This window comes from Neospora caninum, chromosome VIII, assembly GCF_000208865.1.
Source record: "Neospora caninum Liverpool complete genome, chromosome VIII".
In the NCBI taxonomy this organism is placed as follows: domain Eukaryota; phylum Apicomplexa; class Conoidasida; order Eucoccidiorida; family Sarcocystidae; genus Neospora; species Neospora caninum.
Window position 1 is genome coordinate 3,304,747 of NC_018395.1, and position 25,737 is coordinate 3,330,483.

The window sequence follows — 25,737 nt, forward strand, 5'->3', positions numbered from 1 at the left end:
ATATGCGTATATGTTCTCGGCGTGCGCCGGCGACTTGCGCAGCTTCGTTGGAACGGGCAAATTCCGAGAATTGCGTCCGCCTGGCTGTAAAGTTTGGTTTTGCGTCGAGAGTGAAAAGGCGAAGCTACCAAAAACGGTTCTCCAGAACGCAGAAAGGATAAATGCGTCAGTGCGTATATGAGTCTTCGAATAGTGACGTTCCTTTCAGATTCGCCTTCGCATGGGAGGTGGTGTAGGCGGTCGGTGCCGGGATTGACGGCGGCCCCAAGCTACGCATGTTCGCCTCCCTTGAACATATGATGGCGAATCAGTTTCTTTTTCTTCTTCGGAGCCATGGAGAGAATCTTTTTGAAGACACGCTGACGGAGGTTCTCATCTTGCACGGGGGAAATCACATCTTCTGCGTACGCCTGAGAAGAAAAAGAGGCACTTTTTGCCGCTCGGGTGGATACCTCCATAATCCTCACGCACATAGACATGTGCATGCGTATACATATCCGAATGGATTCGAAGGGTGAGAGTTATACATGCATGTGTAGAAACACAGAACGAGGGGTGCATGTGGCGTCATGCAGTTGCACACAAAGAGAGCTTGAGAGAAAAGGCAAACAACCGCTTCCAGCGAACTCGAGGTGAACACACGAAAAAGTGGACAGAGAACCGGAGGGAAACGAGTCGCGACGTGGGAGCTGGGACCAGCCTGCGAGAGAAACGACGTGAAAGTTAAACAATGGTAACAGAAAGCCAAGCGAGGACGCACAGTGCATGCATCGACGCCGCTCTTCTCCCAAAAATACACCGAAGCAGGCGCCACAGGCACTGCGCCTCAACATCGGTCCACTCATGTTTGCATATTACATGCCAGCATACATGTACCGAAAAAAGGATACATATATACATATATATATATATATATAAATATATGTATATATGAATGAATCAACACATATATATATATATATATATATATATACATAGATAATGAGACCAATATATTTACAGATTTTTTAGGAGAAACGCAGTCGAGGAATCCTTCAGGGGTCTATAAAAAGAGGCGACTTGGGACATTCCGCGGTCGATATCTGTATCTCCGCGCGTCTAGCTCTTTACACGTACACCGCGGGCACCGATCGCCGGCGCGATATGGAGAGCAGTGATTCGCTTATGACCCACGGGTTGTGAAGGAAAAGCCCGAGGGGCGAGGCCTTACCTTCATGAGCATTTTTCTTGCTTCGAGCTCGTCTATGCCTCGCGACATGAGAAAGAAGAGCGGCTCGACGTCGAGGTCGCGAATCATAGCTCCATGGTTGGCCTGCGCACGCGACAAGCAGAAAGCCGCCATTCGCCTCGCCTCCCGAGAAGAACGGAAAGGTGTTTTCAGCAAGACACCCCAGCACTCTGGCAGACGCCACAGCTGTGCAACCCTAAACGACCCGCGTGCAGGGTTCGCTCACTTTGACAACGTCGTCGGGAATAATTTCCAGGGTCGGGATCGCCACGCAGCGCGACCCGTCGTCGAGCAGGACGACACGATTCAGAGACTCTGCCGACGTTCCCGTGCCTTCCCGTTCGATGCGAATCCGGCCTCGCCACACGGCGCGAGCTAAGAACAAACGCGAAGAGACGCAAAATAAAGCTCCTAGCAACCGGCCGGAGTGCACCAAAGTGGACAGGAAGATCGCGCGAAGCAGACGCTCGTTCCGCCTCTCCTGGTCTCCCTACCGCTACCGTCACCTCGTCCGCCACCCATCTGCGCCGCGTCCGTCTCCCGTCTTGCCCCTGGCCCTTTTTCCGCGTCTCCGCGGTGTCGTGTGTTGTCCCAGTGGACGGTCTGCGTCATCCGCAAAAGAAGCGCGAGGCCGTCGCGGCTCCTGTGTTTCGCCTCGTTCCCTCCAGCGCCGGCTGGGCCATCGCCCCGGTCGCTCGGCTCCCGCCTCTCTGGGGCATGGACTGGAGGCCCAGCGAAGCTTGAATCGGTCAGTTGCCTCGCCACTTACCCTTTCCGCCGATCAAGGATTTCATCGTCTGCGACGTCTCGCCCCGCGGCTTGAGGTGGTGAAACATTTCGTACTTTCCGTGCTCTTGCCTGCCGTTCAACACGGCGAGCCCCAGCGAGGTGTGGTGACTGGACTCTGCGCCTTCAACCTGCGAGCAGCCAAAAGGAAGCGAAGGAACATGGGACCGAACGCGACGGAGGAGAGACTGCAGGCTACGTCTCCTCACAGACGAAGACGAACGATGAAGCAGGAAGACGCCGGGGTCACACTGTGGATATACGTACGCGCATACATATATATATATATATATATATATATATATATATATATGTATATATATATATATATATATATATATATATATGTATACTGCAACGGAAATATTGGCTACGCACAAAGCGACAGAAGCCTTATTTCCATTTCACGACTGGTCACACGAGAACTCCGCGGCGCGCTGACAGAAAACGCGTCCCCCGCTCACGGTCGCCCCGGAGCGCATGCGTCTGGCGCAGCCTCTTCTGCGTTTTGTCCCGGGTATTTCTAAGTTGACGGCTCTCTACATCCCGCCCTAGATGCGTGTCAAGCGTCTTGCGCCTTCGCGTCTTTTCCTCGGATCTAGCCTCGCCGTCAGCTCTGCTCTATGCGCTCGAAAACACATGCAGGCCACTCCCCATGATGCCAACTATCCGGACTACCGTATATCCTGCATAAAACACACACCCCTTCCTACCAACCTATATATATGTATGTATATATATATATATACATACATATATATATATACATATATATACATATATATATATATATACATATATATATATATACATATATATATATATACATATATATATATATATATATATATACATAGCGAGAGAGGGAGATGGACGCTCGTATGTGGGTGTGGGTAGCCAATGCGTGTCGAACACTGCATGCATCTGTTTTCGTTTGGAATTTGGGGATGTGTTTCCGAGGACGCACCTGGAGATTGAAGCGAGCCGCGTGAGCGCCGAGATCAACATGGCGCAGAACGTAGGTGCTATTCTTGTGCATTTGCACGCTGAGATTCTCCAGGTGCCAAGAGTCGACGGCCTGTTCCTGCATGCAAACGCCGGAGGAACGCACCGCGAGGAGATTCAGCCGACAGACGCGAAGTGAGCCTGCCGTCCGCGGGCCTGGAAAGGGGCGTTGACTGTCCGGGCTGGAGCGTTCTCTGTCTCTCCCCCAAAGGCTCCACCATGGATGCACGCACAAACAGCCATCTCTATGCGTCGCCATCTACCAGCAAATCGGCGTTAGAGACAATTCGAGAGAACGGAGCGCATCTGCATTTCCACTCTCCTTTGCCTAAGGCCGAACGTTCATCTTCATAAGCACCCTTGGAAAAAAAGCAGACCCATGAAAAAATACATGTACCTATACATACGTATTTATATATATATATATATATATATATATATATATATATATATGCATGCATTGAAGCAAGTCCAGGATTCATCAGATCTGCAGCCCTCTCGACGTGCGTGCGTTTGCCACCGCTTGGAAAGGGAGGGATTTGCCGGTCTTGTGTCTCTGTGCGACTGTCGCGTTCACTCGGCGCCGCGTACAGAGAGAGCTCATGCTCATTTTTCACACGCGCATGCAGAGGAGAGCCTCTGAAGTCCGACTGGGATCTGCGTTTTTGGGCGACCGCCGTTTCGGAACTTTGGCTTTCTCGGAGGCCTTACCTGGTCATAGATGTGGTGCATCTCCGCGTCCGGTTCCAGGACAATGCGAGTGTTGGAGTTGACGAATCCGCCTCTGCCGCGTCCTCGCATATAGGCCGGTCGGGCCTTCTCCTGGCGCTCGCGCGCCGCAGCCAGCCTCTTTTGGTCTTCCTCCGGCAGCAGATCCGAGAGCGAAAGGAACGTTTGGTGAAGCGTGCAGTTCACGCCCTTCCCGACATGCACGACAAGCCTAGGGTTGATCAGCGGATGTGCAGGAGGCACAGAGGGAAGCGACGGAAGAGAAGAAGGCAAGGCAGGAGAAGATGGGGAAGCAGAGGTCGCGTTGGAAGAAGGCGCAGCTGGCGAAATGCCCGGAGACGACTCGGGGTGAGCGAAGAGCGAGTTGTGGGGACGAAGATAGGGGACGAGATCAAGGTCATCTGAAGTAACAAGGTGCAAAACTTGGAATTTCATTTCCTTCCGAGTCGCGCCACTGGCGTCGGTTCCTGGCCCGGCTTTGGCGGTCTCTGCCCGTGTCTCCTGACTCTCTTCGATGGCGTCAATAAGCGACTCAAGCGTCATTTTGTCTTTCTTTCCCGCGTCGTCGACGTGCCCTCCCGGAGGCGCGACGGAGTCGCCTCGCCTCGTCTCTGACGCGTCGCTCGCCGCGCCTCCTCGCTCGGTCTCAGTCTCCACGTTACGCTTGGCTGCCGCGTCGACGTCCTTAGAATGCGCAACCTGTCCTGCGGTTGCTTCGGTGTGGTTCTCAGTCGCTTTCGTCCCTGCTGGTTCGGCACCACCAGGGGTGCCTAGCGGCCGGTCGCGCGCGTCCTCTGATCGCCTCTTGTCTTTGTCAGAACTGCCCATGAGTGCGTCGACCATCGCCATGCCGCGCGCGCGTTTCTCTTCGTTGACTTTCTCGCGCTCTTCCGAGTCGTATCGCGGGTCATCGCCGACAACGATGCATGCGGCGTCTTGCATGCTCGCGAGATTCAGCGCAGAGAACTTGGCCATTCCAAAGTCCAGTTTCCGGTAGTCGTAGATCGCAAAATCGCTGTCGTACTTGCGACTCGTCTTGCCAATCTACAGACACACACACACGCGGAAAGACAAGCCTCGGCACGCCGACTTCACAAGCATCCTCACCACCTCAAACGACTAACGTCACGTACATCCACACCACATAAACCGATCGAGAACGAGAAACAAATGCAGGCATAGTAATATATATATATATATATATATATATATATAGGTGTAATAGGGAGGACATCTCTACAACATAGGTACAGCTATCGAGCCGGCACCTACGAGTAGAGCTATTTGAATCTATATCCATATATATATATATATATATATATATATATATATACATATGTATATCCTGCTTGTGGATGTCGATATGTGACATGTTCACCTCGACAGGACTGCATGCTGACCTGTCCCCTGTGGAAAGGTTGAGTGTTTGTTCTCCAGTAGTTGGAGTACTCGGGGACGAATTGCAGTTCCTGGGCCATTGCGCTCCGAACGCCAGGGTGTCGGATGTTGAAGAAGCTGCCGACGTAGGCTTCCTCTTCTTCGCCCTCGGCGTTCTCGTCTGACGTGTCGCCTTGGCCGTGGTGCTCGCCGCTGTGCGAGTCGTGGGACGCGCAAGGCTCCTCCGCTTCCTGCGCGTCTTCGGTCGGTGTCTGTACACCCGACTGCTTCGCTGCCCCCCCACAGCACCCGCCGCTGGACGCTTCGCCTTTCGTCGTGTTTCCGGCACTCGCCGGATTCGCCGCTTCGTCGTCTTTGTCTGGCGCCGGCCTGCGAGAGCCGCGCTCGAGCAGCCCGGCTCCCTCGACTTCTTCTTCTCCCCCCTCGACGCCTCCGAACTTCTCCAAATTCAGACTCAAGTGCGGATCGATGACGCCGTCGCGGAGCACCAGAACGGCGTCCATGCCCGAAAGCAAGAACTCGCCCAGGCGCGAAGGCAGCACGAGTGACGACGCAGGCGAAACAGAGGAAGACGCAGAAGACGAAGAGGAAGCGACAACAGGGGGGGACCGGGGGGACGGGAAAACGACATTGTATGTTGGGGAAGAACGGCACGTGCGGTCAGGGGTTTGGGCGACCGTGGGTGGCGGCCTCGGCGCAGCCCCACAGTCCGCCTCCCCCAGTTTTCTGGAGCCTCCTTCGCGTTCGATGCCGGCGGTGAGACTCACGCGGTCGTCGACAGGCAACAGATAGAAGGACCGGAGGTTGTGTTCGTGGCGAAACGCCTCGAGGCGGGAATGTGGCGTCGGTAGATCGAGGCACGCCTCCCAGCCGACCACGTTCATCAGTTTGAACGCATTGTACAGCCGGTGATTCACGTAGAGGTAGTGGAGGGGGAGTGGATACGGCGGCGGTTGCGGGGCTGCATGCAGCGACCAAACGAAGGCTCCCATGGCTGTTTGCATCCCTCGTTTCCCGCTTTCTTTCACACCATGTGGCGACGAGACACACAGTGGGCCGCTTCGGCTGGGACCTTCCACGCTTTTGAGGGGGGTTTGCTCGGCCGAGCGAAAGTCGAGACACATCCCCACAGCCAATACGACGTTCGGAGTGTACAGACAGACCAAGCGAAGGTGGAAAGGAAAGGGGGACGCCGGGCGAAGCTGAGTATCCGTCGAGGCGGCGCCGAAAAGGACGAAACTCAGGGCAAGCAAAAGGGAAAGTGAAGCGAGACAAAAAGACGGAAGGGAACAAGCGGGGCGCAGTGTGATCGAAGGGACAAAGGATCGACACGCGAAAGCGCTACTGTGCGCTAATGACAACGTTTGTACAACTCAAGTCTTTTCTCACGTCTAAAAAAGGGGATTCGACTGAACAGCTTGATTCACCTTCACATCGTGTTATATACAGGGGACATTTCACACACGAAATGCGGTTCCTCATGCATTCCTCAGGTACACTGCGACGCTGCCTTTTTTATATATTTAGCATCCCGGCGTCGCCGTCTCCGACGCCTACCCGCGTTACGCAGACGACCACGCACACATGAAAAGACACGCGACAAAAGACTCCTCAGGAACCGCATTTCGAGCTGTCCATGTGTGTACATCAACATGCATCCCTACATATATATACATATTTGGACGATACCCTCCTAGAACATTTGCCACTACCTCTCTCTCTCTCTCTCTCTATATATATATATATATATATATATGTTTATATATTATATGAAGAACTATAGGGGAGGGGAGCTGAAAAAACGACTGGATCGTTGTGTCTGGGCGTAGTGCCAGGGTATCACACTTACGCCTGTATATTCCACCAGCTTGTTCGATTTTCCTTTGTTTTTCGCGCCGCCGTCTCTCCCTCAAAACATTGAGCTCCGCTATCTGGCGTCGGTTCTTGTACGCCTCTTCCTGTTGCTGTTCGTGGAGTTCCGTGAGCCACGCGTGCGCTGCCGCCAGGCGCGTGTGGGTGCTCTCTCGGCCCACGGCCAGCAGGGACTTCCAGAAGGCCTGCCGCTTCTTCTCCTTGGGGGAAAAATACTGAATCCGCAGTTTGTTGCGCTGACTGGGGTCGGCTGTGTCGATGATAGGTTTCGTCAAATGGGACGCCGTCAGCGTCGTGATGGCTGTCGAGTTCTGCACGAAACACAGAAAGGAGTCGCTGCAACGAACCCTAGCGGTCAGACTGGGCTACAGAGGACACCAGGCGGAAGGCAAGAAAGCGAGAAGGAGGTCAGACTGCGAGACAGAAAGAGGAGAGAAAAAGCGAGAGAAAGAGAGACGGGGGGATAGAAGGAGAGACAGAGAGAAAAAGGAGAAAGAGGGAAGGAGCGAAGGGGAGAGAGAGAAAGAGCGCGAACGAGCGACAGAGAGAAAGACAGACACACGCAAGCAGGCGCGAGGGTCCACACCTCGAAAAAGTCGCATGCGTCCCAGTTTCGTGTGCAAAACACGCGAACGCGCGGCAGGCGACGCGTACGCCCACTGGAATGTCGACGAACGAGGACACACGAGCAGTCCCAACTGTGTAGACACGGAGCAGTCGAGAGCCGGGAGCGCACACCTGGTCGGCACGTGGATCGGGTGAACAGAACGGAGGATAGACTGGAGAGCAAAGCTCTGGCGGAGCATACAGTACCACGTGCGGTCCGAGTTGAGACTGCAACATTCACATGCTGGCAAGGCGCGACGCCGCGTACCCATCGGTATACACACATATGCCCATATATATATATATATATATATATATATATATATATGCAGCCAAGTTGGTAGGCTAGCAGAAATCAGTCCACTTCCTTGCATGCATGTTGACGTTCCGGTGTAAACAGCCAGTTTTGCCTCGAGGTCGTGCGTGTGCTGGGCAGTCGGCGTCTTTGGGTTTCTGGCTGGGAAGCCTCACCCTGCAAGGTCGGGGAACGTCTGTCCAGTCGGGCGGTACGAACCGCGGTTCGGCGCTGATGTCCTCGTACCCCTCGGCCAACCAGGATTCGTTGAAGTGGAATTCTTCGTCAAAGTCCACTTGCGTTCCTCCTCCGAGTAAATTCTTCATGTGTCGCTCTGTCTCGCTCCGCACCCGTCTCCGCATCCTCTCTTCTCGGACTGCGTCTTCTTCCGGACCGGCTGTCTCTCGCGTTGTCGCCCGGTCCCCCCGCTCGTCTTCCCCTTCTTCTCGTCTTAGCTTCTCGCGTCTCTTCTCTGCAGCCATGACCGCTCTTTCGACTGCTTCCCGAACGAGCGGGAGATCCGTGGCGGCGGTTGCGGCCTCGACGGCGGCGGCTTGGCCGAGTTTGTGCGTGGAGAAATCCGGCGACTTCGGGACGAAGGTGTCCGTCGCAGTCCTCACGAACTTGTCCGCGATGATGCGCTTCCACGGCGTCAGAGTGTCCAGCACGTTCGGCTCCGTGCGCGCCCGCACCTCCTCGCTGACGCGAAAGGGACTGAGAGCAGGAAAAGGCGTCGAGGCGTTTCGCGGAATGAGAGACGTGGGATCGTCCAACAGAGGCGGCGGCCGAGACCAACGGCCCCGCAACAGATACTGCTCAGGCGTGTCCCCCGAAGCAGGCGAGTAAGGCGGAAACGGAAACGCATCCGGTGAGGAAGGCGAAGCGGGAGAAGAGGGAGAAACAGGGGGATGTGTGTTCCCGGAATGGGGGTTCAGGGTGGTTCCTGCGTGTGGGGGTTGCCGGTTCGCTCCTTGAGACGCTTCGCCGCTTTCGCCTGCACGTCCACTGCGGGGCTGGAAGAGAGAGGCAAACACCTGCAGGCTCTCCACGCTCACGCCGGCGCCCTGCACGGACCCCAGACACATCGAAGTTAACCGGAGGGACGACGAAGGAGTGACGTACGGAGGACACAACAGGAACCGTTTTCTTCGCCCGGCCAGGCCGCCACCCAACAAAGCAGCTGCCCCAGAGACACAGGTTGAGAACGAAAGCGAAAGAGAGAGAGGAGGAGAAAGCGAGAGAAAGCAACAGAGGGAAAGAGGAAGCGAAGGAAAAAGGAAGCGAGAGAGAGAGTAGGCGAGAGACAACGAGAGAGAGAAAGATCTGCAACTCTAAATTCTAGGGGGTAACGGGCCGGGGGGGAAGCAACACGTCTGCTAGAAGGAACCAAGAAGACGGAGACCGAGAGGTGATCCCCCCGGGATAGAGGGATCGCCCCGGCCTACAGGCGGACCTCCAAGTACATGTATTTACCAAGATACACAGATACACATCGACAAACATATATATATATATATATATATATATGCCGACGCATATATATATATATATATATATATATATATATATATGAATATGCCGGCTCGCATGCCACGGAGTGGAGGTGCATCATGAACAATAACTGTCGCTAACGACGGATAAGCATGCACATACACGCATATATATATATATATATATATATATATATATATATGTATATTTGTGTGTATATATATGTATATATATAGATATATATTTATGTATATATATCCATGCATACCCACATAATTCGGTTTATTTGTGGATGCAGTGGCAGTCAAATGCTTTCATATTTGTGAACGGGTTGAGCTGTAAAATAAGGGATCTGTATGCCAGAGAACTTGTGGGATGGCCCTTCCGTCACCTGATACGTCTACGACTACGATACTCATCCGCACGCGCACCTACCTACATATATACATACACATTGGACACTAGGAAGACGAACATGCACACAGGTGAACAGACACATCCACAAGTCTGCATGTATGGATAACGGATATCGGTGTGTATGCGCATGTGCACCAGGGGGATGCCTCGGGTGTCGAGCACACTATTACCTCGCAGTGCCGGACTGTTCGTTCGCTCACCGTCTCGGCTTCGCCAGTCTGCGCCCTTCCGTCTTGGCCTTTGTCTTTGTAATTCGCAAAGAGAGACGAAGTCGAATCGGGAGCAGAGACCGATGAGACGTGGAAGGGCGAGACCTGAGCAGATAAGGTGGAGGAAAGGGACGCGAACCCAGAAGCGCTGTTCCGTCTAGTCGGCAGCACCGGTGCGTTCGGCTGTCCTCGACAGTCCCCTGGTTTTGGAATTCCAAGTTTCCTTTCCGCGCCGTCGACTGGCGGGGCGCACGCTCTGAGCAGATCTTGTTTCGCCGCGCACAGCCTGTGGTGTACATACACCCCGCCGCAGCGCAGAGTGGGGGCGCCGGCAACGGGAGCTTCCGGCGTCTTTAGAGCGGCGGAAAGGAAGCCGAGAGAAGCGGAAATGTGGACCAGCCGTCGCGCGGCAGCGCAAGGAGACCGAGGTTTCAGCGCGCGGAACAGCGGGGGATAACGAGATGAGACGGCGCGCGTTTTGACTCGTTCCCCAAAGGGGATCTTCGACACGGAGTGAAGCGTTTCAGAGGGGGGAGAAGCCGACGGCGCGGGAGAACAGAGCGGCGAGCAAGACACGAGACAGGACGCGAGCGGAGCAGGTGCAGAGGCGCCAGAGTCGGAAACGCGATCGCAGAACGGCCAGATGAGTATGTTCCGCCGACCGCGACACACTTGTGAATGTGACTTGGACAGAAAAGACGGGTCATGCGAGGCGGATCTGTGCACATCCCCGCGGGTGTTGCGGTGTACAGACGCGAGCGCAGCTGCAGAAGGGGGAGGAGCGGCAACGAGAAACACAGAGAGAGGAACGAGGAAGAGAATGGACGAGATCGCCAATCTAAGGCGACACAGCCGCGCGGGCCTGAGAGGCAAAAGGTGGCCAATGAGCGAGAAGAACAGAAGCATCGGGCGCCGGGGATAAGAGCGAGTGCACTCTTTGAAACGTGGAGAACAAGAACGACTGCGAGAAGACTTGGCGAGAGCGGAAGATGCCGGCGCCGTAGACGCCAGAGGAGGCGAAGGGCGAGACGCCGAACACGGCGCAGAACGCAGGGACGAAGAAACGACATGGGACGAGGGTGAAGGAGAAGTTGGACGGCGCCTGAGGGGTGAAACAGGTGGATTCGAAGCCATATGGAGAGAATCTGGAGAAGACAGCGGAGAGGTAGGGGCTGAGGCCGAGGACGGTGGAGCGCAGGTCGGAGAACACGAGGCAGGAGAAGCGGAAGAAGAGACAAAGTGCACTGAGCGTTGGGGTGACGGCGACGCGCGAGAAGGCGAGGCTCGGCGGGAAGCACACAGCGAGGACGAATCCGCGAGCGCAGGCGACGGAGACAAAGGACGAGAAGAACGGGGCGAGCGACGGCAAGGAGGAGGGGAAGAAGCTGAGGCGGAACGGGCGGTCCCTGTTTCTAGGAAGGCATTCCGAGCAGGTGTGATGGAAAGCGTCGAATGTTCAGCAGCCAAGCCACGGAGCGAAGTGCGACACGAAGCCGCGCATCTCGAGGGAGACGAGGAAGGAGGCGCACACGCGCCTTCCTGCGAGGCGACAGATGCTCGCAGAGACGAGAGAGGCGACGCTTTCCGCGAACGGTTCAAAACGGCCATTGATTCAGATTCGGGTCTCGAGGTCGACCGCGAACGAAAAGACGGAAAGCGCGAAGAGCGCATGAGCCTCTGACGCTCACAGAGAGGCGGAGCGCGAACGCGAGACAGGGCGGCTCTCCGGCGTGGGGCGCGCCTGTGTTTTGCGTTTTTCGGCGTCGCACGAATCCTCGGAGGACCGGCAGAAATCCCTCTGCTCGGAAGCGAAAGAAAAAGCGCACTCTCTCTGCTTTCGTGGAAGGCGCGCTCGAGTGGGCGGTGGAGAAAGAGCCCCGAGAGAGACGCCGACTCGCGTGGCAACGGCGTCAAGCAACACACAGATCCAGAAGATGCAGGGGAAGCTGGGGGGGGAGTTTGAGAGGACGTTGGAGAGGGAGTTTGAGAGGAAGTTGGGGAGGGAATTGGAGAGGGAGTTGGAGGGGAAGCTGGGGGGGAAGTTTGAGTGGAAGTTGGAGAGGGAGTTTGAGGGAGAAATGCAGAGAAAGGAAGATAAGAGTAGAAGCAAGGAGACGACAATGACTGAGACGGTGCATGTTGGGGGGAAGGCACTGGTGGACGAACGGGGGTTGTGTCCTGAAGATGTGAGGATGAACGCGAAGAGGGTAAAGATCGCGAAAAGGAGGTGGAGGCCCGGGAGGCTCTCCGTCTGCTTGTCTTCTTCCTCGTCTCTCCAGGATGGTGTGGTGTCCTCGTCCACGACGGGCGCAATCCACCGAGGCCTCCTCCTGTGTGCGCAGCGGGGAGTTGTGCGATTTCTCTCGCCTCCGTCCGCAGTCGCAGGGAAGAGAGAGGGAGCCTTTTCGGCGCGTGCCTTCCCATGCTTGGGTTTATTTGCTCGTTTTTTTCCTCACAAGCGGACACCACGAGGACGCTGAGCCGAGAGCCCGAGGCGCCTCGAGGCCGCGCGCGGCGGGGACGCGAGGAAGAGACACATGAACGGGGAGGACTCGGAGCGTAGAAGGAAATGAATATGGAGCAATTAGGGACAAGAACAAGGTACGTAGGGTTAGAAGGTTTACGCGGAGGAAAACACGTGTGAGAGTACGAGGAATACGCCTGAGCAAAAGGAGACGACGGGGAGACTCAGCAGATTAGGGAGGAGAAGGTGTGCGATGAGAATGAGAGTGCGAGGACGAGCACGAAAACGAAAGGACACTAAAAAAAGACAGAAAAGAAGAAAACGATGAAGGAAAGAGGGAGACGCGACGGCACGAAAAAGCAGGGAAGGCCCCGAATGTGACGGGGAGAGGCGCGAGGATGCGAGAACGAAATCAAAGTGGAGGGAAGAGAAAAACAGGGAGAGCGGGATGCGAGGAAATTCGAGAGAGAAAAGAGGATCCAAAGAAGCGTGAGAAGACTTACCAAGAGAATGGGAGGAGCGAAAGGGAAGGTCGCCGACGCGAGAAGTGTGCAGATATGCAGCAGCCAGTGTCGCGCCGGCATTTGGAGAGAACGGGAGAAAGAGGAAACGACCGTGACAGGGGAGAGAAGAAGCGTCGTCCCATTCGTTTCCAACTGGACGCTTTCGCCTGAGGCTGACAATGCGGACGGGGTCTGTCAAGACAGGCAGCCGTGCGTGAGAGAGGCGACTACGGCCCCGGAGCGAGCAGAGAAAGCACAGAGAGCGAAGCGCGACAGCAGAGGGCTACAGAACAGGGAAAGGCAAGGTGGAGAAGTGCGGCAAGAATCGAGAGAGCTCAAGAAGGGAGACGGAGACACAGGGAAGGAAGTCGGTGCACGATGCAACGGTGGTTCCTGTCAAAGACGAGAGACGCGCCAGGCGCATGTGCCAGGCTGGACTCCGCCGCATGCACGGGATTTTTTGCATGCACTCTCCGAGTCCCAGCGATGGCCAGCCTGTGCAGGCTGTATAGCGACCTAGAAGGAGAGGAAGGCGAGCCGCTTGAAAAAAGAAGAGGCACAGATGGCGAAGGAATTCTGTTCTTTCGGCCGCCTGAGGAGAATCGATAGGCGGAACCTCTCCGCCACCGGGGGGACCCGGAAACTGATCCTCTGCGGCGTACCAGCTGCATGCAATAACGGACGACGAAGACAGCCCTGAGAAAGAGGAGAGCAAAAAGCAAGAGAGTGAGACGTGCCGAAACAAAGAGCAATTTTTACTGGCTCGAATCTGGGGCTGTTTTTCTTGCTAGATTTTTAACTTGCCTTCCTCAATTGCTTCCTGCTCTCTCTGGCCTCAAGCACCGGCCGGTCTCCCTGCCTTCTCCAGGGTGTCTCCTGTGTCTCCTTTCTCTCCGTCTAGTCGCTGTCTCCCCCCGTTTCGTCCTCTTCCTCTTTCTGTTGGTGTTTTGTCCCTTCCTGTTCCGGTATCCCGTGTCTGCTGAGTGCGTTGCCTTCGTTTCCTCTCTTTCTCCCGGCAAAAGTTTCCCGTTCTTGCCCCGTCTCCTCCGACGCTGAGACAAGTCATGAACGCTCTTTCCTCGCTCTTTCGGCGGCCGCTCAAGGCCTGTCGGGCCTTGAGCGGCCTTAGGAACGCGACCTGTCCAACTCTGCCTCCTTCTGCCCCGTCCTTTTGCTTGTCCCCCCCCCTTTTCTCTTCCTCGCCCTTTAAACCTCTCGCCGCGTCATTTGCTTCTTCTTCCTCTGGTGCATCGCCGTCTCTGCTCGTCCACTCAGCTGCAGCACCTTCTCCTTCCCCAGGAGGCGATTTCATTCTCTCCCGCAGCCGACACCCGTCTCGCGCTGTTCTCCCTTGCCCTCGCGAGCCCGTTCCCTCGTCTTCCGCAGCTGGTTCTTTCCCGCCACTGCGTTCTGAGCCTTCGTCATCTCCGTTTTTCGCGTCTCACTTGAGAAAACCGTCTTTCCTCGCTGTCCATTCTTCGCGCTTCTCTCGCTGCTGGACAAGAGCGCTTTCTTACTCTCTTCCTTCGGTCCCGTCCCAGTCCTTCTCTGCGCTTCGGCAGACCCCCGCCTCTGCTCCGTTTTCTTTCCCTTTACGAAGCAAAGACCGGTCCGTTTCGCCCTGTCTCCTTCCCTCTCTCTCACGCGCAAATGTCCCCCCCTCTGTCCCCCCTTTCCGCCCGCTTCCCGTCCCCAGGCCAAGGCGCTCGGCTGTCTCTGCTGCCGATGGTCTCGCTACCCAGCCGACTGGCGCACAAGGGCATTCTCTGTTTCCTCTGACGGTCGGGTTCTTTTCGTCTTCTCGGCGCCCCAGCGCGAGTGCCTCGTCTTTTCTTCTCAAGGATGTGCCAGCAAAACGCCCCCATCTGCGCGTGAAGGCCTCAGTCGCCTCGCACCTGCAGAGAGGCCGTCCATGGATTTTCCGAAGCGACGTGCTCAACGGAGGTAAAATGGAAGGGATCAGGGACAGGCAGGGATTGCAAAGGCTGTGCCGCGCGCCGGCGTTTCACCCATCCTCGACCTTTGACAGTCGCGCTCTTGATTTAGCGGTTCAGTACCATGTGACGTTGACTTACATGTACGTGCACCTGCATTTACATGTATAAATTTCAAATCTATATATTATATAGGCGTGTAGTTGTGTGTAACCGGTTAATATGTCCAAGAAACGCACGCTTGTATCATTTCCAATGTCAACAGCCATCATGTGATGTACTCTAACGAAGAAAAGATAGATGTGCGACTCCTCTCGAGAATCATTGACTGGCCGCCGGCGACCGCTGGGTTGTGTCTGACGCGGTCTAAAACGTGGTGGTATACAGCTGTTTCAGAGAACGTGGTTGTGTTTCAGTCACCTCTCTGGAGTCCATTTCAGCGTCGGAGGTAGTAACATGTCTAAGTTGGTTTCGAGGATCTGTTCACTGTGGCGCGTGCGCCTCAGACTGTCACAAAGTGTTCGGACAGTTCCGATATACTGGGCACTGTAACTCGCGTGTGTGCCGTCTTTCCGTCCGCCTTCGCGGCGTTTTGACCTTTGGTTTGTTTCCACTGCGTTTTCGCTCAGGCGAGCTCGACGTGCATGCGCCGTGTTTCGTTGAAATTGCTGCCGAGGGCGGGGGCGATTCTCTCGGCGTGGCGCTCTACAATGCGGACTCCACTGTTGCAGCCAGGTACGGTGAAAACTGTTTTCACCCGTCTTGCTGTTTCGTCGAGACTTCTTGTGGTCAGTTCTTTTCGCGGGTGCTCGCTGTCGTTTTTCCTCAGGGTCTTTTGTCGAGATCGCTTCCAGCGGATCGACGCAGGATTTCTCGCGCTCCAGCTCCGGCGGGCAGCGGACCTCCGGCGGCGGCACTTCACGCATCCTTTCTATCGCGTGTGCAACGGAGAAGGCGACGACCTCCCAGGCATTGTTCTCGATAGGTCAGTCCTGAATCTCTGCCGAAAAGATCGGAATCGCGAGCGCTCTCTGTGAGCAGACGTGGCACGGGACCGAGAAAAACGCCCGCAGCGCGTGGAGCAGGTGTACGTACAGCCGAGGCACCGCGACGTTTTCTGTTTCCCATTTGGTCGATGGTTGTCCACCGCTTTTTTGTGTCCACTATCCACCATCTAATGGACTTTGTCGCACACAGCAGCGCTGCTGCCCTGGGAGACCGTTCTCGAACCAGCCGCGTTTTGAGGTGTTTTTTGCACGCCATTGTTCAGTGGAACTTGTCGTTTTCCGTGCTGGTTGCCTTGTGACATAGGTACGGCCCGCATTTTGTCCTTCAGCTGAATGCTGCGGGCCTGGACGACTTCCTCCCGGTCCTCCAGTCGGTCATTGAAGACGTCTTCGAAGCGGAGCTGACAACGTTGCTCCTTCGGAATGATTCGCCCTTGAGGCGGCTCGAAAAACTCCCCTTGACGAAATCCTTCCTTTCAGGTACGCGTCTCCATGCTTCCTTCTAAGCCCTTGTACGGCGATATCCGCACCTAGTGTTTTCGGATTTTCGCAAGGTCGAGGCAGTCTGCTGGTTGAGCTGACGGGCGTGATCTGGCCGCCTCCGTCTGCTCCCAGCTATGCCGGATTAGGACTATGATCAGCTATTCGTATTTGCACGTGTACGAAAGCATGTGTGTCTGTACGGGAATATGTATTTGCGTACACATGTAAGCGCTACCACGACAAGACTAAGAAAGTGCACCGGGGCACAGACAGGTCAGACTGACAGTTGAAGATTTGTCCCACCACGCCGGCTGCTCTAGGCTACTCTCTGCCCCTCCATACATCTCGCTGTGTTGTTGGAGTGCACCCGGAATTTTCGATTCTGCTTGGTTCGTGATGGTGCAGGCTACCGAGACACCCCTGTCGAAGTTTTTGAGAATGGGAGCACTTTTCTGGTCGATCTCCTGGAAGGAGACAGAACAGGGTGGAATTTCCAGCAACGCCCCACGCGCGAGATGCTCGCCCCTCTCTGCCGCCGGCGATCCGTTCTTGGTCAGCAAGGGGGAGAAAAAGAGACGGCGGCTGCGCCGCAGGAACAAGCGTTGCGTCAATCCAAACGCGAGAGACGTAGTTGAGTAACATCAGTCGCTGTGCACAGATGAGAAAATGTGTAGGAGGCAGGTGCCGTTGCAAACTGAACAGAAAAAAAGCAAATGATCGAACGTAGCGTCTCACACCAGAATCGAAACACGCGAATGACGGCACGTTGGTACACGAATGCAATCGTACGTGCATGTGCATCTGCACATGCATTTTATCCCAACAATATATGAAGGGGATGTCGAGGAGATAACGGCTGACGTCTCAGATGCTTTGGGAAGGACGCTCGCCGTAATTATGAAAGCTACAAAAGGGCCACCGCCCCCCCCCCCAATAATCAAGGTCTTTTGGAGCAGTTTCCTACATTGAAGCGCCGGCGACGTGGCCCAATGGATAGGGCGTCTGACTTCGGATCAGAAGGTTGTGGGTTCGAGTCCCATCGTCGTCATACCTCGAGGCGGCTTTCGCCGTGTGGCAGAAAACGGTTTTAGTGATTCCAGCGTTTCTCATTTGAATTTCGAGACGTAGATATCGTCTTGTTCTACGTCGTTGCTCCCTACACGCGTTCCGTCGTCGCACGGTCCCTATCACACTGCCCGCCCAGAACACACTGGTCTGCATGCTCCACTGAGACGGTACCAACATCACGCTCACAGCCGCCTTGTTGGTTGTTTTTCCTGTTGTTCCTTTCAGATATGTTTTCTCACGGAGGCGCGTTTGGAATTCAAGCCGCCACACACGGGGCCTCTACGGTAGTCTGCGTACACCCGTCGGCTGCCGCTGTAGAGCTTGGCCTGCAGAATATAGATGCGAACAACTTCGCAGATCGCGTAGTACACGTTCAGTCTGGCATTCTTCCTTTTCTTCTTCAGTTCAATGCAGACAGCGTAGTGGCAACACCATCTCGTTTTGCTGGAGTCTCGCGGGCTGGTTCTGCGTGTACCTCTGCTGCCGCTTTTTCGGGCGGTCCCCCGTCCGTGCCAGGATGCACTCGAGAACCTGCTTCAGATGAAAGGACAGCAAAAGCTGTTGCAGTCGCACGAAGCTCAGGCATAGAAAAGTTTGATGTTGTAATGCTGGACATGCCCCCGGTGTTCTCTCTGCCGATGTCGAAGGCGGCCGAACAGATTGGGCACATCCTACGAGCGGCAGTGAATGTTACGGCAGAGGGGGGGCTTCTGTTCGTGGGAGTAGAGAGTACGGCAATAGGACGCTTGGAACTCCTCTCCCTCATTAGAAGGCAAGTCACAAAAAGTGGATATTCGGAATGAAATGCGCTCATATGTCCAGACATTTCGACAGACCTTCCCCATAGCCACACGAAATCGGGGGGCACCTTAAGATTCGATCTCATGATAAACAGTCACGGCGTTGAAATACGAGAAACTTGTATCCATCTAGTAACACAGGACGATTCTAGAAGAGGGAAGTCTTGAGAGCTCAATTCTGTTATTGGCTGCGTCGTGATACACTAACGCAAAAGGGAATGTGCGGCGAGACGTTCAAAACCTGCCACGATGGAAACCTTCCTCCTTGCCAGTGCGCGGAACGACAACTGTATGACGGTCTTTCAGCCACCGAGCATTGCTGCTATTCAGGCAGCCTCAAGTGTTCTCTTGTGTTGTCCTTCAGAGTACTGCAGGTGTGCGGCGAAGACGGAAGAGGGCGTCAAGGAAGAATTGTCGGAGAGGGAATCCAGGCAATCGACCATCCGATTCACTTAGCACTTCCCGAATCGAGGCATAATCACTCGTATCTTCTTGTCTTGGACTGAGCGGGATAGAGTTTCTGTTTACTCGCGCAGCCAGGCCCGAGTAACGTCCAAGAAGGGAGTGGCGGACTGTCGCTGTGGTCCGTCCAGAAGTAGAGCAAGGGAAAGACGCAGGATGCATTTTTCCTGTTCGCGCTCAGAGATTAAACGGACTGTATCTCAACGCCTAGAACCGATGAAGAAGGATTTATGACGAAAATTGCACCGGCCTAGTGCAGAACTTGAGACCAGTCGCTCTGAGGAGTATGCATTCCACCGAAAGCGCAGCGATTATGCCATGTGCTGAAACAGAGGATTAGCAACTTGGTTTTCCTGTTCTTGCTGACTCAAATATGGTTGGTGAGTTCTTTTTCCCGTCTTGCATCCACGTATCGATCACTGCTTTCAAGCTGTTCGTTTGCAAAAGTGAGTTCCGAGCCGCTCGCTTTCAGACTGCGGCTGTACCGCGGAGCCTACAGCTCTCCATCTTGAAAACTGTATGGGATCACTCGAACACGCGAGAAGTGAGCATACTGGTTCTCCCTGGAACGCCTTTGAATTTCACGTGCCCGGAAAACGGCTGCTGTTCTCTTATTTCCTCGGGAGCTACAATCTTTCACTCTCAACGCTAAAATCGGGAAAAGAGCCGGGTGATACCGAAGGAATCGACAGTCGGCAACTTTCGATTTCGATTGGTTTTGAGAAAAACGTCGCCCCTTAGCTCCCTTTGCGGTGTATGCTTTTGCCAAGGATCCAGAACCCCCGTCGAGTGTTGGGTTTTGATGCGAATGTAACGGTGATGGGCAGGAGATAGAAAAGGGTGAAATTATTTGTTCACTGCCGCTTTCGGGCAGCAGTGAACGACATCAGACGAGGGAATCGCGCCAGCGACCAAATAGAAAACTGAGTTGTTCCAATCGTTTTTCATGGAGAGACAGCATTTTGGACGGCCTTTTTCCGAGTTCGTGAACGAACGCCCGGTGAACGGAGGAATCCCTAAGGCGTCTGCCTCTGGCTCAGTTACTCCCAGCACAACTCTTTACTCTGGAAGCCTGTCGGCTTATCGTGTTGCTACAACAATGCCTGCTTGCTAGATCCATTACAAACCCTGGCGCCACTCCCATTGCATCTTTCTTCTGTCGACCGGGACGATGACTCCTACTGGTTCATGTTTTATAGGTGGCATCCTCTCCACGATTCCCGTCACCCTCGCTTTTCGCTTTCTCCTAAACCTAGTCCTATACGTTTCCTGCTTCAGTTACAGAAGAACATGAACTCAAATCGGTCAATCCCGCCACAGCTGTGACTCCCAGCCGGCTTTTTCCGCCGCTTGGAAGCGTTGCGGGCATCTGCTCAGACTCTCCAGCCGATCGCCTGCGAAAACAACCTGGAATTGAGAACTGTGAAGTACCTTTGACGCATCCAGAGAGAGACATGCGCCTCTGATGAGGCCTCACGAGACGGCTGCGTTTCGGGGCGTGTGTGTCTTGTGGAAAAGCTGGACACGCGACATCGCTGCATGCCACATCTGGATCCGTAGACTGGCAAAGACCCGGGGAAAACCCCGAGTTTTCTGGGCGTTCCAGAAAACCCCTCCGTTCCGCGACAGTGAATGACCCATACTGTGGCAGGTGTTGTCGGGAAAGTTCTATTGAACGGAAGAGTGGCCTGGATGCCTTCCATTGTTTTCCTTATCGCTTTTCGTTGCATGCAGTGTCCTGCCGTACCCGCTCTGATCTGGACGCCGCTCGCAGCTTCCGCATTCGTCCTCCCCCCTTTTCTTCTCTCCCTTCACGACCTCCAATCTTTCCCCTCCAATGTCCTTCTTCATTTCTTCTGAAAACAGCGTGTGTCCCCTATGTTCAGTGCGCTGCATCCTTTCCTACTGCCGCCAGTTCGATTCCGAGTCCATGCCCGTCTCCCTCGCAGCGTCTCCGCTTATCTCGTCGTCCAGATGTCTCTTCTGTCTCTCTCCATAGTCTTGTCTTGCGTTGCCTTTTCGTCTTCTTGTTGGCCGTGATGTCTTCTCCTTGTTTCTTCGCGTCGAGGCGGTTTCCTCCGTCCCAACCTTCTCTGCCGCTGTGCGCGCGCACTGGGAAACACCTGTAGGTTTCGACCGCTTCGAGCCGCGCCTTTCACAAAAATGCATGCCGCGATTCTCGCCGAGATGGATGCTCGTGTCTGCCGCCTTTCTCTGTGTCTCCCCCTCTCTGTCTCAGTGTCCCGGTCGAAGCTCCCAAACCGGTGCGCCTTTTTTGTATCCCTTCTCATCTGTCTTCACAGCCCTGGGTATCTGGTCACCGCCATAGCCACATGCCCTCCTTCTCCCTTTTCTTTTTCGAAGCCTTCTCTGTCCTTCAGACCGTTCGAGGGGATCCGCCCGTCTCTGCCTGCTTCCCAGGTTACGGCCTCCTGTCTGCCATCTCCGTCTTCTCTTCCGTCTCCGTCTTCGTCTCCGTCTTCGTCGTCCTGCTCTGCTTCCTCGCCTAATTCTCTCCAGAGCGCTGCCAGGCCTCGGGTTGCCTCTGCCCCGCACTGCTGCCACTCTCTCTCCCGTTCTCCCTTTTTTGCGTCTTCTTCGCTCACGCGCAAACCACCCCTCACCTCCGAACTCCAACCCTGGACTGCGTCTGTTCCGAGGGTCTGTGTGTCTCTCCGCCTCGTCGCCTCGTGTGCGTCTTCTTCCACCCAGCAGACAAACGCTGCATGCGACCAGCGTGTCCGTCCGCTCTCCCTGTCGCCTGCTGCCATCCTTCCTTCCCTTCCCTTCCATTCTTCTGTCTCTCCTCTCACCAAAAGACGGACGCGTGCATCCAAGCTCGGCCCTTCCCACCAAACGAGACACTCCCTCTTGGCGGGCTCGTTTCTGTCTTTCGCCCCGTCTCCCGCCGTCTTCCCGTCTTCCTCGCGCATTCCCCAGAGACGCCAGATCCCAACGCACACGCTTTCTTGTTCTTCGCCTGCGTCTTCTCGGGCGTTCTCTTTCCTCTCTGTCTCCTCTGAGACCTCTGCCTGCAGTCGACGGCCCAAAACCCGAGCCTCGCGTCCAGGCTTCTCGCCTGCTGTCTTTCCCTCCCGATTATCTTCGCCGTCTTTTCCTCTCTCGCCGTCTTCTGCGTCCTCTCCGCGCTTTCCGGCGCGCCTCGCGCTCTCTGCCCCTGCTTTTCCGCTGTCTCTGGAGCCCGGCGAGGAAGTTGGCGAGGACTCAGGCGAGAACAGGCCGTGGGACGAACACGCTTTCGCCTCCCCCTTCCTCGTCGACGCTTTTGCGCGCGGCGTGATCGCTCACGGAAACGCTCTCGCGCGTCTTGACCGCCTTCTGGTGGCGTGGACTGGCGCGGTAGTCGCACGCGAAACCGACAAAAGACAAAGTGAGGAACCTGCTCGCGCGCATGCGCCACGAACTCCCGGCAACCCTGGAACCGGCGAAACGCATGCCTCTGCCTGTCTCCGCGCGCGGCTGCCGTCTGTGTCTGACGCATGCGACCAAGCGTCTCTGAAAGCGGCAAAGAGGAGCTGCGCAGCTGGAGAAGAACATAACAGCCAAGATGCCACTGCAGGAAGAGACGGCGAAGACGCCAGCTGCGACCAGCCTCTCTCGTTCTACCTGGGAATCGACTTGACAGGCAGAAGTCTCCACATCGGTCACCTTCTCCCGCTTCTTCTCCTCAGGCGGCTGCAGTGCCTCCAGTTGGTGCGACCGGTCATTCTCCTCGGCACCGCAACGACGCTCGTCGGGGATCCAACAGGCAAGTTCCAGCACAACTTCGTGAAGCCGCGAACTGTCTTTTCCTCGTCTCTCTCTGCGCGCTCGAGCCGGACACTGCGGTCGCAGCCGTCGCTGTTGGACTCCGTCCTGCAAGACGTGGACGCAGAGGCCGGATGTCGCTCAGGTGAGGAAGGCCGTGGCGAGTTGGCGGCCCGCGACTTTTCCCGCCACGCGTTCTGTTTGGATGCAAACAAGACGGCGAAGATTGACGAGAACCGCGCGGCGATTGCGCGGCAACTGACCTCCATTTTCAATCTCGACGTCTCGGATCCGAGCGGCGGCTTTCCTCTGCCTGCTTCTCCCGCAACTGCCAAGCCGCCGCCGGCGACGATTGTGGAAAACCGCGCATGGCTCGGCGGCTTGTCCTCGCTCGACTTCTTGACTGAGTTCGGCGCGTACCTGTCTCTGCCGCGACTCCTCTCCCGCTCGAGCGTGGAGGAGACACTCGGGCCCTGTCTCCCTGCCCGAAACACGCCCACACGGTCGGGCGACGCAGGCGCGCAGCCCCAGAAGGCCGCGAGCAAAGCGAACTTCTCGTTCGCCTCTCTCGCGTACTCGGTACTGCAGGCGGTGGATTGGAGCTTTCTGCGGCGGCGCCTCGGCGTCGTCGGCCAGGTGGGGGGGGGGGACCAGTGGGGCAACATCGCCACGGGTCTCGAGCTCGCCCGACGAAGAGACAACGCGCGACTCTTCGGGATCACCACGCCTCTGCTCCTACACCGAAGCGGCGTGAAGATGGGCAAGAGTGGCAGCCCAGGAGGGACAGGGACGCGCACGGGGACCGACAGCGCCTTTAGACGGGGAGACGAGGGGGAAGGCGGGCGCGTAGACGAGAGCCGAAGGGGACATTCGACGCTGCCCAAGAGCCCTGGAGGAAAGACCGTCTGGCTAAGAAAAGACTTGACGCCGCCCGTCGAATTCTGGCAGCACTGGCGAAATGTCGACGACGGAGATGTGCGAAGGTGAGAGACAAGGGATCAGGTTCGCTGGAGGGTTTGACGGGTCCAGACGCGTTTGGGAGACTGAGGACACGGCTCGAAGAACCGGAACTCGACCTGGCGCGTCTCGGGTCGGGGTTTCGCTTCCTGCTCTGCCTTCAGTCGCGCGTGTGCCTCCTCTTTCTCGTTTTGTTTTTGCTGAGCGTGCGAAGTCTTCTTCCCTCTCGTTCCGCTCTCTTCCACTGCATCCCAACGCTCGTCACTGTGGTGTGTGGGCGCCTGCCTCTGTGTCTCGTCTCGCGGCTCGAGTGAGTCTCTGGCTGCCTTTTTGCTGCGTGAGGGGTTGACCCCACTCTCTCTGTGCTTGCCCCCGCGCATGCATTTCTGTGCCTTCCGGCTCCGGTCCCTGTTCCCGCTGTCTCAATGCCGCAGACTGCTCCGCTGGTTCACGCTGCTGTCCGTTCCGGAGATCGACGCGCTAGAGGAAGACACGCGGCACTGCGGTGAGCGCGGCCTCAACTACTTGAAGGTACGAGCAGCGAGGACATCCTAGGCATCGCACACGTCCGACCTCGGGCCCGAAGTCGATCTCAAACTCCCACGCACGAGCGAGGACCGAAAGGAAGGCAGCGTGAAAGCGCGGCGAGAGCGTGATGCTGCGCGGTAAAACGGGGGCGGTGACGCTCGCTAATCCAGAGCTGGCGAGATAGCGTTCCAGATCCGGAGGAGGGGAAAGGCAGCCGCAGCGCAGTCCATCGAAAGGGTGGGGCTATGGAAACTGCATGGAGGTAAACGGTTCGCATATCTCGCACGATGTGTTGCTCCGAGAGGGGCCGCACCCTGTTTCGAGGCATTTCTAGCCTTCTGCGTGTATTTCTCTCGCTTCCATCCCGCGCGTGCTCGCAGGAAGTGCTGGCCGACCACGTGACCACCCTCGTCCACGGCTCGAGTATCACGCGGGCCGTCCGAGCCGTCGTGACAGCCGGACGGCAACAGAGCTCCTTCGCGTTCGCCTCGGCGCCGGCGCTCCCTCTGCGCCCTCCAGAATATGCAGGATCCGAGTCGGAAGCAGGCGAAAACGAAACCGCGGAGACCGTCGAGGTTTCAGGCGCTCTGCCGCCGACGCACTTTCTGAGGCGGTCCTGGCTAGGAGCAGCACGCGCGGCGGCGGGCAACGCTGAAGGTTCCGCCAGCCCTGTGCGCTCTCCTGCGGAGTGTCGCGACTCAGGTTCGCTGGGAAACGGCGCGGGCGAGGGCGATGCAGACGTCGCGATTGGGGCAACTTTCGCGTCTGGCCGGGGTGCGGACGAAGGCCGGACGCAAGCGTCGCCGCAGCCGCGGCGACCCTTTCTCTCTCTCCTTCTCTCGCGTCTCTGTCTCTGCCGCTCGCGAGCGGCAGCCAGGCGACTCATTGCTCAGGGAACTGTGAGGATCAACGGCAAGAAACTTCAGGCAGATGGAGAGGTCGCGCTGGCGCTCGCTGACTTCGAGGAAGTCGCCGTGCAGAGCCCGTCCGAGCCGGGTGTACAGACACACGCGGCGATCCGCGAGAAGGACGAGAGGCACAGCGAAGGTGAAGGAGAGGCACTAGGAACGGAGCAGACGGAGAAGACGGGGGCGCAAGATGCGGGGGGAGGAACAGGGGATCCACGTCTTGAAGGAGACGGAAAGAGAAACGACGAGAGAGCGAACGGAGAACCACTGAAGGCGGGAAGAAGGACGCGCAGCGTACATCAGTGCGCGATCTCTGTGGGGAGGAAAGGATTCGCAGTCCTCCATTTGATTGATGAAGCAGACTGGCCGGAAGCAAAGCGCGATGAGCATCTCATCGTCGTCGAGTAACCCCAGACGTCCAAGATTCGGTTAACGAAACGGCCTGCCGTTCCACTCACATATACGCATATTTCTATGCACGCATATTTGTATAAATATGTGTAAAGGTTTCGTGGATTCGTGTGCGTGGGAATACGGTTGGTGCGTCAAAGTATGCGTACTGAATGCACTTTTGTGTATACACGAATTTGTGCTGTTGCCAATATCGTTGAGTTCGTAGACTGACGTTTTCGCTCGAGCGTTCTGAAAGGGTCCCGGCCTCTTTGGTGTTTGGAAATGGACAGCCAACTGCGGCTCCCTTTGGCTTCTTTTAGGGACTGTGTTCTCCCCGTTTTTCGATACGCTCGCTGTATCTACCACGGCTCGGCTTTCCTCAACACTTCTCTCCAGCCTTGCTGGAACGGCCCCTTTTTCGATGAG

At 56.0% G+C, this 25,737-nt stretch overlaps 3 protein-coding genes and 1 non-coding gene across 4 annotated transcripts; 3 read left to right on the top strand and 1 right to left on the bottom strand.

Annotated features, from left to right (window-relative positions):
- Positions 1–269: 269 nt before the first annotated feature.
- Positions 270–9,004, bottom strand: NCLIV_034200 (putative sufB/sufD domain-containing protein; the record flags this gene model as incomplete). The annotated part of the gene is made up of 9 exons (XM_003883616.1): positions 270–410; positions 1,211–1,312; positions 1,455–1,603; positions 1,998–2,145; positions 2,982–3,098; positions 3,731–4,792; positions 5,149–6,107; positions 6,996–7,329; positions 8,096–9,004. 9 exons carry the CDS (start codon positions 9,002–9,004, stop codon positions 270–272), a joined length of 3,921 nt encoding a protein of 1,306 aa, XP_003883665.1.
- Positions 9,005–12,605: 3,601 nt separating this feature from the next.
- NCLIV_034210 (conserved hypothetical protein) lies at positions 12,606–17,062 on the top strand (the record flags this gene model as incomplete). The annotated part of the gene is made up of 6 exons (XM_003883617.1): positions 12,606–12,637; positions 14,817–14,947; positions 15,567–15,672; positions 15,767–15,922; positions 16,249–16,424; positions 16,833–17,062. 6 exons carry the CDS (start codon positions 12,606–12,608, stop codon positions 17,060–17,062), a joined length of 831 nt encoding a protein of 276 aa, XP_003883666.1.
- A 340-nt stretch (positions 17,063–17,402) lies between these two features.
- On the top strand, positions 17,403–17,475 carry NCLIV_t140019. Its single transcript has one exon. It is a non-coding gene; the product is annotated as a tRNA-Arg (tRNA).
- Positions 17,476–20,920: 3,445 nt separating this feature from the next.
- NCLIV_034220 (putative tyrosyl-tRNA synthetase) lies at positions 20,921–25,326 on the top strand (the record flags this gene model as incomplete). The annotated part of the gene is made up of 4 exons (XM_003883618.1): positions 20,921–21,021; positions 21,796–23,508; positions 23,917–24,013; positions 24,391–25,326. 4 exons carry the CDS (start codon positions 20,921–20,923, stop codon positions 25,324–25,326), a joined length of 2,847 nt encoding a protein of 948 aa, XP_003883667.1.
- Between the last annotated feature and the right edge of the window lie 411 nt (positions 25,327–25,737).